The sequence below is a fragment of the Quercus suber genome, unplaced genomic scaffold (genome assembly GCF_002906115.3).
Source record: "Quercus suber isolate HL8 unplaced genomic scaffold, Cork oak 2.0 scaffold_4, whole genome shotgun sequence".
Taxonomy (NCBI): Eukaryota; Viridiplantae; Streptophyta; class Magnoliopsida; order Fagales; family Fagaceae; genus Quercus; species Quercus suber.
In genome coordinates this window covers 238,591-251,854 of record NW_027069470.1, presented here as the reverse complement: position 1 = coordinate 251,854, position 13,264 = coordinate 238,591, and the positions used below count along the sequence as shown (strand labels likewise).

General features: G+C 35.4%; 1 protein-coding gene and 2 non-coding genes across 3 annotated transcripts; 2 read left to right on the top strand and 1 right to left on the bottom strand.

The window, feature by feature from the left end:
• Positions 1-599: 599 nt before the first annotated feature.
• LOC112017884 (U2 spliceosomal RNA) lies at positions 600-795 on the top strand. The gene has a single exon (XR_002883533.1). It is a non-coding gene; the product is annotated as a U2 spliceosomal RNA (small nuclear RNA).
• Positions 796-2,715: 1,920 nt separating this feature from the next.
• LOC112017882 (uncharacterized) lies at positions 2,716-3,489 on the bottom strand. Its single transcript, XM_024050343.2, is given in 3 exon segments — positions 2,716-3,376; positions 3,378-3,476; positions 3,478-3,489. Coding segments are annotated over 3 exon segments (537 nt in total). The 3' UTR covers positions 2,716-2,950.
• A 3,048-nt stretch (positions 3,490-6,537) lies between these two features.
• On the top strand, positions 6,538-6,733 carry LOC112017885 (U2 spliceosomal RNA). The gene has a single exon (XR_002883534.1). It is a non-coding gene; the product is annotated as a U2 spliceosomal RNA (small nuclear RNA).
• Positions 6,734-13,264: the final 6,531 nt, after the last annotated feature.

Genomic DNA, 13,264 nt, shown 5'->3' with positions numbered 1-13,264 from the left:
AAAAAAATTTCAATATCAAACTAACAGTTGTGCCTTCATACGTTATGTCTTTCAATTAATGCCTAAGCAAATCCCCTCAAAACTCGATTCATTTTTTGGACTTATGAGGCTGGAGAAATTTCATCATATTATTATTACTTCCCAGGGTTTATTTTGTTTTCATGAAATTTGAGCTTTACTAATTAAAATTCAATTGTACTTCAAGGCCATCCATTACTAAGCTAAAAGAAGTTACAGTGAAGAGTCCTGGGTGTGTAGGGTCTAGAGCAATTTATGTGCTACATAGCTAGTTGTAGTCTCTTGAGGGTTCTAGTTGTCTTCCCTTTTAGTTCAAGCCACACTCTGAATGGCCTTTGCTGCTGATATGAAAAAGTACCAGTTGGAGGAAATAGGATAAAACAAACAATCTAGTTGGCGATTGAAGAAGGCAATCACTTGCAATAGCATTAAACAAGTGTGACTGCCACGCATAAAGATATATATAGGATATAGCGCGTTCGCTGTGTTGGTCTTAAAGTCAGAATTCCCGCATCGTGTAGGACAGAAAAGAGAGACACAAAGCTGAGATATAAAGAGCGAAGCCAGACTCAACACAAAGCATACCTTTCTCGGCCTTTTGGCTAAGATCAAGTGTAGTATCTGTTCTTATCAGTTTAATATCTGATATGTGGGTCATCGGCCCACACGATATTAAATTTATTTCTTGAGGGGAAGAGCCCACCACAGTAGCTTGCTACTGGGGCTCTTAAGCGTCGCCCATGCGTTGCACTATTGCTCGGGCCTGGCGCACCCCACCCAATTCTATAACAAGTTTTAATTCTTCTCCCAAATGGTAATATCTTTTAAAAAATGGATTTATGCAAGCAATAGAAGGCTAGTTTTCGTTGGTATTGATTAAAAATCATGTTTTAAGTGCTAGATTATTTTTATTAAAAATCACCTTCCTCAAGAAGTTGATTACTTTATTCCATAACTTTCTCCAAAAAAATCATTTTAGCTTTTTAAAACTCACTATGTAATTTTGCAAAAATCACTCAAAACTGCTAACTTATTAAGTACTACAAGACTGCTACAAAGCTATAAAACTTACAGGATTGAAAATGATTTTTGAAGTACTACAAACTTATTTAAACATAGTTATAGGATTGAAAATGATTTTTGAAATACTACAAACTTACAAACTCTTTTTGAAGTAAAGTTACTGCTCTTAAATAACCAACTTAAAATTTAAAGGAGACTAAACTGATTTTGGGCAAATTGTAAATTGCAAATTTTGCCTAGAAATTCCTTTTCCTATTAAAATGTTCATTGTATTCATATGCATTGATCCAGGGACTGGCAATTAGAAGTGTAGGGGCAAATCAGCTATGCTCTAGGATCAAAGTATTGGGGCAAAACCGCAAAGGTATAAAACCACATTGGCAGTGAAAAATGGTTTCCAGTATGTTTGAAGAGATCCAGATATGGAGAGATTGAAAGGCATTGCTAATGTGGACATTAAGGCCTCACAAAGGGATATAGAAAAGGCTGCGCTTCAAAAGGAAGGTTTCTATATGTAATATGAGGGAGGACTATTGATGTTACAATGTATAACTTCTTAAAAACTGACAAAATAATCATTTAAGTGTTCTGTTTTGTTGAAAGGTTGATCTATCAGTTTCTGTCAATGTGAAAATTTTTGGGATTCACATACTCTAAGAGAGGGGATGTATATATCCAATGTATGTGATTATTATTGTACATTAGTTGTAGTCCCGTATGATGCATGAAAATATGCGATTATTTTGTAACAAAATATAAAATATAATTTATTTTTAAAATATTCATAAAATCATATATTAGGATTAGTCATCTATAACAAATTATTTTTCTCATAAGATAATTTCATTTTAGATGTATTAAAATATTATATATATATATATATATATACACATAAAGCTCTTTACCAAACCAACTAGGGATGGAGCTAGAACTTGGAGTTAGGTGGCAGAAGTATAAAAAAAATATTATAAAATTCGAAATAAGCATTAATTTAGTATTGACAAACCGTCAACAAAGACAAAGATATAAAATCATTGATTGTAAAAAAAAAAAAAAAGATATACAATCATTGTTTTTTAATACATTACAATGTAATCATTTATGAAAGGGGAACTTGACATTTTTTTTTAATAAAATCTTTGAAATCATTTATGATTGAATTTGTACTAATTATTGCAATGAGGTTCTTTTCTCTCCATAGATTCTCACTTTCTCTTCTCTCGATTAGGTTGCTTAGCCGCTTAGGATTTTATTTTATTTTATTTTTGTTTTGTGTCTTTGATGTGTGCATTTGTTGTTGGGTAAGGGAAAAATTATTTTGTTTAAATTTTTTTTAAGAGTTGGGTTGTTTGTTTTGGGAAAAATTGGTTGATTGGGTTTTTTTATTATTATTATTTTTTAATTATTTTTTTAATTACCTTTGCTAAAATATATGTATTTATCAAGTTCTTGATATTGTGTTGATATATAGTGGAGATCTAAATCCTTTGTAGTTGCTTGCATATGATATGTGTATTAATATGGTCTATTGCAAGGGAATTACATTTTCTATATAGAATTGTTGTGGATATAAAATTTGTAATCCCAAGATTATTCTACATTACAAGAGGAAACAACATTCAAATTTCACACGATGCATTTAATTAAAATTTTTAACAATGTCTTCTGGTTGTGGGTGCATTATGATTTATAAATCACATAACAAATTAAAACAACAATAACTGTGAACAAATACTCGAAAAAGTCTAGGAACACAAAATTCTTCATAACTTCTTGTCACAATTATGATGTGGCAAAGTGTAAGTGATGAAGAAAAAAATTGTAAATTTATGTGAAAGTGACAAACAACCGATCATAATTGTGGTAAAAATTGTAACTTTTTATTTGGTACTAAAATTACTCCATGTACTTAGCTTCGGGGATCAGTAGAAAGAAGACTATACATCACCAGGTCTCTAGTTTTCCCTTTCGAAACCATATACTTCCTTAGAATACCTTACTTTTGGAACCCAGCCTTTTCCAACACCCTCTGGGACCCCACATTTTCAACAGCAGCTAGAGCTTCAAGTCTCTCCAGGTGTGGCCACTCACTAAATATAGTATTAGCCACCAGCTTAACTGCTTTAGTTGCAATTCCTTTGCCCCAGTACTTATGTCCCAAAGCATAGCCAAGTTCACCTCTGCACTCATCATAGCCTGAAAATCTGGTCACTGAAATGGCACCAATGGGTTTGCCATTAAGGCAAATTGCCCTGAACCACGGGTGAGGAATAATCTTATTCTTGATAAAGTTTAGTGCATCTTCTTTGCTAGTGCAAGCGTCCCATTTGCAAAAAAAGAGCCACTTCATCATCTGTAGCCCACACCATGAAATCATCTATGTCAGAAAGATACAATGGCCGAAGAGTGATCTCACCAGTGAATTCATTAATTTCCACCTCCTTCCATTGTTACTTCTTGATATTCATTGTGTTGTAGCAATGGTTTGTAAGAATTTGAGCCTTGCTGAAAGAAAGGAGGTACGTGTTGGCCTTTTATGCACTTAGAGAATGAGTGAATGACCACAAGAAAATTGCTTGCAAATAGATGTGTTATGTCGCAAGACCACGTGGAACAATGCGATACAGTAGCAGCAAGAAGTGGCTAGAAGATAAGGATACAGTTGCAGCCAGGAATGGCTAGAAGATAAGGAATGACGAATACAGTTGCAGCAAGAAATGGCCATTTGTATTTGAATTATGGATTAGGATTGGGAACCCATCTCGTGATAGCTAGCTAGGACTCTTATTTGATAGGATTCGTTATCTAGTTAATCACAAGAAGCAAGAAAAGAAGTTTATGAGCTGAGATAGTGAATTATGATGCTTATTATTCAAAACTGTAATTCCTCCGTGAAAACAAAGGTTTTTCCAGTTTATCACCATGTTCAATTTGATGGCAACCATCGTTTCTCCCACATAAGCTGCCTGGCAATCAGTTTTTTAACCTATGCAATGAATTGACAGAGCCATACGTGTTAGTGCACATGGTCGACATCATCATCTCTGATGAAAGGACTATATTTTCTCTAAATTTTATGCATTTGTTGTGAAAAATATTCATTGATATTTTTTAAAATAGTATAAAGTTTGAAATACATAATTTGACGTGTTTGTTTTGAAAAATGGTTAAATAAATTTTTTTTTAAAACAGTAAATTCTTATGCTAAGAAAATAAGCACAAATAGATTAAAAAATAAATAAATGTATACAATGTTGTTTCAACAAAATACAAGCCATTGGTGTCCCAATAAGCGATGCCTGTTTCACACAGGAAATTGAGCAAAATTTTGCAAACTTGTACAACCTATACCGTTGATCAAGCTTTAATCGTTAATCCTCTCTCTCTCACACACTGGTAGTGGTAATCTCTCTCACTTTCACTTTTAATTTTTAGTTTTTTCTTTCTTTCTTTCTTGCCACCCATTACCAATTTTAGTCCAACAACAAGTCCTTTTTGCAATAAATACTTAAATGCAAATGTAATGTAATTAATAGTTTTAGTTATATGGGCATTATTGTACTTTTTGCAATATATTAGTATTATTTTATATTAATTTCATTTATCTTTCGAAGATTTTGTTGGGTGTTAGTTCTAAAACCTAAAATAAACGGCTACGAAAAGTTGAAAGCATTATAATTTTATTATCTACAGTAATAGCTGGTAACCATACCAACATTTTTTGTGAGAATAAGATTAAGATGTTGAGTTCATGAGCATTATAATTCTAGAATGCCACAGTGGTCCATGAGTCCACGATGCAAATTTCAACATCAATGTAATCCCACATGCTAGAAAGGAAACAAGAAAATCAACCATGTTTTTCAAAATAGTTGCCCCACATCCACATGGTTGATTATCTTGTTTCCTTTCTAGGTTGATTATCTTGTTTCCTTTCTAGAATGTGAAATATCAAGCACAAGTCTATGGTGTGTGTGTTTTTTTTTTAAGTAAACATATGCTTACACGAAAATAATAATATTAGTATTTTAAACTGGGTTTATAATATATTACTAATCAGAGTACAACTACAAAAGGGCCTAACCTTTGTAGTTGTAGACTGGGTTATAAATAGCGGACACTAGACACACACAACTAATGTGGGATAAATATTCCTACTTTTTTTTTAGTAAACAGTAATACTTATTAGAACACACAAGAAAATAATAATACTAGTATTTTAAACTAAGTTTATAATACATTACTAATCAGAGTACAATTACAAAAGGGTTTAACCTTTGTAGTTGTAGATTTGAGTTAAGTTGATTGTCTCTTTTAGGGTTGGTGTGAAAGTGAATAAGCTAATGAATTTTTTCCTTGTTTTTAAGTACGGTTGACTAACGTGTTAATGAATCAAACACAATAAATTAATAAATAATCCCACCTCCTATTAATCACTGATCTATTGGAAGTCCCAAAATGCCTAACAATTGCATATATATTTTTAGGACAATAATTGTTTTTAACCCAACAAAATTAGAGTCACACTATATTTTGAGAACCCTTTTTATTACCCTTTTTTTTTATTATTTAATTTCTTCCAAACCACTTCCATTGGCATGGCACACGGTTAATTTAACCATTGTTATTCATACAAAGATGAAGGCATGTTACTCCCATTGGCAACATCCAATTTAGGTTTAGAGTGTTACAGTTCATTAGCAAAAGCATTTAATGTCATAAAAAATTTAACCCAACTGAATAAAAAATTCAGCCCCATCTACTTCTCTCTCATAGTCTCGCTTAAACATGTCTCCTCACTAACCACTTTCTCCTCAGTGCAAATCCAATCAAAACACTAAACACACAATCAAGATGCAAAATAGAATTCCCTACTAATTACTTAAAATTGATAAGAATAAAAGGGGGAAAAATATATTTGAGATGTCAATCTATAGGCCTCGGGATCAATGAGTCGGTGGTGGAGGGAATGGGTGGGGTGCTTCATGGTGGTGGAGTGTTCAATGTGTTCCATTCTAGTTCATTATTTGCTCATGTTAAACGACCTTTGATCTAGAGTTTTGTAGTTTAGTGCCATACTTTGCTATCCTTTATTAGGAGATTTAATTTTGTATCCGCTCTCATTAAGTGTGATAAAAATCGAATTAAGAAAAGGAAAAAAGAAAAATAATGCCACCATGATGAAAATTTTAACAAAAAATTAGCTGGAATCGTTAGAAAGAGGAAACGAGCGAAGAAAAAGTTGCAGTTGCTATATGTTTCATCTAACTTATGTAACCGTAAGCAAGCAAGCCATTAATATGTTACAGGATCCTGCCCTTGCCACCAAATGCAATGCTTCTTTGCTTGCAAATAATAGCATCCGCTAACATCTTCCTGGTTCAATGCGTTAGAGAACTCTTGCTGGTTTCAAATGCCGATTCCCACATCGTGTAAGAGAGGAGAGGGATAAACAAAGCTGAGGTATAAAATGGGAAATCAGGAGCTGAACAAGGCATACCTTTCTCGGCCTTTTGGCTAAGATCAAGTGTAGTATCTGTTCTTATCAGTTTAATATCTGATATGTGGGTCATTGGCCCACACGATATTAAATTTATTTCTTGAGGGGGAGAGCCCACCACAGTGGCTTGCTACTGGGTCTCTTACGCGTCGCCCAAGTGTTGCACTGTTGCTCGGCCCTGGCGCACCCCACCCAAATCTAAAGCAAAATTTTCAGATTGGGCTACGCTTCATTATGAAGAGTCCGTATTAAGTAGATTTTCGAAAGGAATGTGATATTAATGGACTTAGGCCCTGCAAACACATGTTTGTATTTCTAAAAAACAAGTTTGTATTTCTAAAAAACAACTGAAAACTGTACCAAGATGGCTCGTTAGATTCGTAAGTGCGACATGTCATAGTCATTGTATTACGTTGAATAGAATATTCTCAAGAATTGTAATTATTAAAGGAATTATTTCAGTAGCCATTAACAAATCAATAATAACACTAATATTCTCTTAACAGAATGGATGACAGCTTTTGTTCCACTTGATTATAATAGGCTAGGGCCTATGCCTTTATGTTCCACTTAGGCTTTGGCCACTTAGGTTTTGGCAGCTTTCAATTCATGGTTGCTTTATTGTTATCAGTTTATCTAGGAAAATGACGGGGGGCAAAATGAAAAATCACATTTTACCGTATGACGAGTTATGAGTAATATTACTCTATAAGAAATTGTGACAGAAATTGTAATTTTTTTTTTCTCTAGCATTGCTCATTAGTTTATCACTAATATTCATCACTCATTAGATATATTCAATCAGATATAGCCTATTGAATCTATTAGACGCGTGAAGTTAAATGGATTGACATGAGTCACACGACTTTAGTCGATAATTTTAAACGGAAAATGGATTCATTGACATGACTTACCACTTTATCAATGATCGCCTTTGCTCCTTTTATCCTTTATTTAGTTAAAAAAAAAAAAAAAAAATTTTATGTCAATATTTAACTGTACGTTTATTATGTTACCTGAATAACACGGCAACTGAACTTTTAAATTCAAGAACACGCGTTTTTTGCTGTAACTTTGGAAAGCAAACATTAAATGTGAGTCATTTTCATTGATACGAATGTACATGAATATTTCATGTATGTTACGCATATAAACAAACTAGGCTCACAAGGCTAAGGTTATTGGCAACTATCGATTCAAACTATGTTGTCAATTTTGTATGCACAATGATATTCTTCATTTTAGATTAAAATGGTTTCTTATAGCACTCACAGCAGTAGTGCTATATAGGTATAATGCTAAAATTTAGCTCCACAAATACAAAAAAGTGGCTGCAGCAGTGGAGCTAAATCTAAAAATTTTAGCTCCACTGCTACAGTGCACATCTATAAATAGATGTGCACTGTTTATGTGAGCAAAAAAAAAAAAAAAAAAAAAAAGCTTTTTGAAAATGCACTTTTTCATTATGCACTTTTTAAAAACTCCACTTTTTCATTATGCACTTTTACAAAAAGCTGAACCAAACTCACCCTAAGATGTCCAGCATCGAAGTATCAATGGAACTTGTATCATACCCCACAATCAATCCCAAAAGGCCTAGGATCAAAGCAGTAACAACATCGACCCTATCATATTTCCCCATCATTAATAAAACAATCAAAATGACAATATGATTCGCATGCACATTTATTGAAAATGTTGTTTTCAAACAAACTAAGAAACGAGAGTCTAAAAAAAATAAAAAATAAAACTGGTTTTTAAAAAATCATTTAAGTCCATTCATTTTCAAAACAAAAAAATGTTATTATTATTATTATTATTAGAAGGTTTTTTGTTTGTTTGTTTTCTGTTTTGAATGGGTATAATAGAATTACCTGTTAGAGCACTCACAGCAGTGGTGCTATATAGGTATAATACTAAAATTTAGCTCCACAAATACAAAAAGGTTGCTGCAGTAGTGGAGCTAAATCTAAAAATTTTAGCTCCACTGCTACAGTGCACATCTATTTTATAGATGTGCATTGTTCATGAGAGCAAAAAAAATAATATTATTATTTTATTCTTCTCACCCATTAAAAAATTCTTTCTTTCTCTCTCTCACTCCGTGCCTCTCTCTCTCTCCCAAATCACTCAGCCTCCTCTCCCAAATCACAATCACTCAGCTCTCACTCTATGCCTATCTTTCTCTCCCAAATCACTCAGCCTCCTCTCCCAAATCACTCAAGCTCTCATCGTCTCTCAATCACTCCCGACCCAGCCGTCCCTCTCACTCTCCCAAAACTCTCTCAGGCTCTCGTCCTCTCTCAGTCACTCCTGACCCAGCCGTCCCAAGGCCCCAAATCACTCACCGTCACTCCTCTGTCACCGTCACACTCTCAATCTCCCTCATTCATTGCTGCCGGCCTGACCCAACCGTCCTAAGCCGCCGATAAACTCACCGTCACTCTCCTCTCTCACCGTCACTTACGATGTAGCGTAAACGGAAACCAAAGCATTGACGAGGATGTTGACAGCGTAGGCAGCATTGACACATGGGTTTGTCTCCGATTTGTGCTAGGTTTGTCTCCGGTTGGTGATTTTGTTTGGTCTAGATTAAGGATTTGGGTTTTTTTTTTTTTATTTTTTTTTTTTTTTTTTTTTTTTTTTTTTTTTTTTTTTTCTCTGCTGTGGGCTGCTAGTGGTGGTGGTGGTGGTGGATGTTTGTGCTATGTTGGGTGTGGATTTTTTTTTTCTGCTGTGGACTGGTGGTGGTGGTGGTGGATGTTTGTGCTGTGCAGCTGTGGCTGATGGTAAAGGTGGTTGTGGTTGGTGCTGTGTATTTTTTTTTTTTGGAGTGTGATATATTATTTTATTGTAGTGATTATATTATTTTATTGTGATGTTTATATTATTTTATTGTGGTAAAAGCTAAAATAGATCTACTGCTGCAGCATGTATGTAGGTAAAATAGATAAAGTGATTTTTTGTGTAGCTAAATAGCTAAAATTTTGCCTTCACTGCTGTGAATGCTCTTATTATCCTCTTGTCTAAAAAAAAAGAGATTAATATAATAAAAACCTATACTTTTGAAAATCATCCATTAATTAACGTGCATATTAATTGACTGATAAGTAAATCCTAATCACTAAAGCACTCTACTTATAGTTTAGTTTTGTAACCAAGAGTTTGTTGACATGAAAGGATTTGAAACTTCTCAAAAATAGTCAATGATGACAAATGAGGCCCCGCTTTCTTCCTCGGAATTACTGAGCTATGAATTCTAATGTTTTTAGCCTTGTCTTTCCCGGGTCTTTTTCTCGTCACTAATGTTCGGTTAAAGGAAGGACTCTTGTCTTGCTTTGTAGTCTTTCTTTACAAAGAAAAAAAAATTCATAATCCAAATTACACCCAATTAAATTTGGGTAAATTGCCATTTTCATCTTATATATATATATATATACACATATATAAAATTTATTTTTCATTTTACTTAAACTTTAGGTTTGACAAAAATTATTTATCCTAGGTCCACCCTATCTATGTGAGTTTTCTCAGTCCCAAATAGGTGACAGGTCGAGAACAAGTGTTCAACCTACTCAATCCAAATTTATATACATATATAATATTATATTGGCAAAAATCCAAAATTGACTCTCTGATTTTCAACATTTTTTATTTTAGTCCTTTAACTTTCAGTTTTGTCATTTCATTCTAACTTTCAATTTTTGTTAATGTGGTATTCTGTTAGAGCTCAGTTAGCTACTGCCGTTAAGGGTGCTGAAACAATGCCGTTTTGGTTATTTATTTATTTATTTATTTTTAAATATTTAAATTTCAGAATTAAAGAAAAAAAAAACTCTGTATAAAAAAAAAACATTTAAGGGTAACGACGGACTAGGAATCGGTGATTTCAACACCTCCACGGTGGCACTCTCGTGACTTGCGCTAATCCCGAAGCTCGACTCGGCCAGGTACCACCAACTCAACTCGGAGACATTGTTTAAGGCCCAACTCAGCACCCTCGGTGTCCCTTACCTCGCCAAGCACCTCCCTTTCTGTATTATGTTTAACCAGAAATACTTGTTTTTGCCATCCCTTTACGGCGTTTCGGTGGCCGCAATTTTGAGCCCAGGCCCACTTAGTGGGGCCAAGTGCAAGCTATGCACGCCAGCATGTCAAGACACGTGCGTGGCCAACGTGATGTTATCAACAAATGGTGGAGTTGGACCAATTGGAGGAACGGGATGCTTCAGATCTGTGACGCTTCTGGGGACTAGGAAAAAGGGTGGGAGAAAATTTTTGACTGAGTTGCCAAAAAAAAAAACTTGCTGAGTCGAGGAAGCGAGTTAAGAAGATGAAGTTGAAGCAATGTGTGGATGATTTTGAGGTGATGAAGAAAAAGAGGAGTGGGAGTTGGGAGAGTCCAAAGGTGGAGATGATGAAGTTAAATGTTTTTTATTTTATTTTTTTATACAAAATTTTTTTCTTTTAATTCCAAAATTAAAAAAAAAAAAAGGAGCTAAAATGGCGTCATTTCAGCACTCTTAACAACAGCAGCTAATTGAGCTCTAACGAAATACCACATTGACAAAAATTGAAAGTTAGAGGATTGAAATGACAAAACTGAAAGTTAGACTACTAAAATGAAAAAGGCTGAAAGTTAGAGGGTTAGTTTTGGATTTTTGCCTGTTATATTTGTGCGTACTCAACTTCTACGTAATGGACCAGGCTTAGAATTGGGCTCAAAATTTACTTGTATAGTGGGCTTAGTGTTTCTTACTAAGGGTAGTTCCTTACCAAGCGGCCCAATGACACCCCTTAGCTCCCACAAACTCCCTTTCTTTCCTATCTGAGTTGCTCTCCCTCTTCGTGGTACTAGCTCTCTCTCTCTCTCTCTCTCTCCTTAGAATTGCCAACCCCCACTCTTTACTCAATTCTGCTATTTATAGCTTAAGGTTGGTGGAGGTTTCATGATTACATTTTGGTCTCGCTCGTGTGTGTGGGGTTCAATTTTGATTATTCCTAGCAAGGAATATGCACTATTGGAAATAGTGGTAATGACATTGGAACTGATTTTTTCCTCCAAAAGATTGCTCAACAGCAATACTCCCCAAGGCAATACCGAGCTATCGGGGACATGGGCTGTTCCGAGCAAACACATTGACCGGACATGGGCTCGACTATCATGCATCCAAAAAGAAATGGACTTACTATGAGGTTTGGGCTCAGTTTTGGTCCTTGAGAATGTTCGGGCCAAGGCCTATGGCCTAATGGGCCTGGGATCATACCCCGTACAATAGCCCCGATTTGATTCATGCCCAGCTACTGGGAGCGAATCAAGGATAATCCAATAGGTACTAGAGGCTCCTCGAGAAGTCCAATTGTCAGCCATTAAATGAACAAGATAGTTATTAATGCCCTCTCAAAAGAGACGTTATGTCAGGCTGTCAAGTCTAATTGTAATCATGACCTGACGGTTTGTGAACCAAGGCTATGCGTGTGGGAATTACGAAAAAGAACTTAAGAAGATTTCCCGCTTCCTTTTTCATTAAATGCTTCTACCCTATAAATAGTTCCTTCTAACTCTTCATACTACTTTTCACTTCCTTACTCCTTCAACTTTCTCTCTGCCGAGCGTACTCCTCCCATGCATAGATTCTCCAACCAAGATCACCAATTCCTAGAGCCCACAATAAGTTTCTTTACTCTTTCCTTCTCTTTTTCAATTTTTCCTTCGCTCTAGAGTTAAGAATAGGCTATTCACAGCTTCTTTCTACTGAAGTGTCCTTGGCTAATTTTAGAGCAGTCTATGATATTCCTAGAGATGTAGATATTGCTTATTGTCACGAGGGTGACATCGCTCTCCAGCGACGCTTCGGTTCTAACTTAGTGTTTTTTCCTTTGATGGCCATTTTAGAGGGAGGGGTTAGATTTCCCATGGACCCTCTCATACTTAGTACCCTTAGGTTTTATGGTTTATGCCCCGACCAACTTCCCGCTAATTTTTACCAAGTCGTAAGTTGCATCAGTAGATTAAACCAGATATACGGGCTATAGCTAAACTATCATGACATAAACTTTATGTATAGTTTATGTGGTAACATTAGATCTGACTACTACTTGAAGGTTAGGGATGTACGGGAACAACTCATATCATACCTTCCTTATTCTAACAGAAATTCAGCGGGAGAATATGTTCGGGTGAGTGGCAATTGGCTTGCCAACAAGCTCACCTGCCCAACCTTTTCACGTGATGTTGGTTGGTATTGAGCACTTTTAATTGTTTTCAATTTAGTGTTTTACCCGTGCTTATTTTGTTCGAATAGGTACTAACCAGTTTTCATATTATTTTGGTGCAGAAAGCTAAAGGTTTAAGTCGGACATTAGAGTAGTGCATGTGAGAGATCTAAATTTCATGCTCCAATCAGAGATATTTGTGCATTCTGACAGGCAGCACCAGGCATCCCATCTCATACTTGGTTGAAATCTGGTTTACTCCATTTGGTAGCCCTTCGGACAAGCCTTACTGGTGGACAACCCTTTGTTGTCGTACATTGATGTGCGACATCCTAATCTTCTTTCCCCTAATCTGACTGTTGGTGAAGCTCGGGACTTCGGCCCCTAGATAGCTAGGGCAGAGTCATTAATACCTGTAAGGGATGCTTCAACAGAAATTGTCTCCCAAAGTCGCGCTATCCACAAACCCATTAAGGAGCCTCAAGCCTAAGTCTAGTCAGCCAAGTT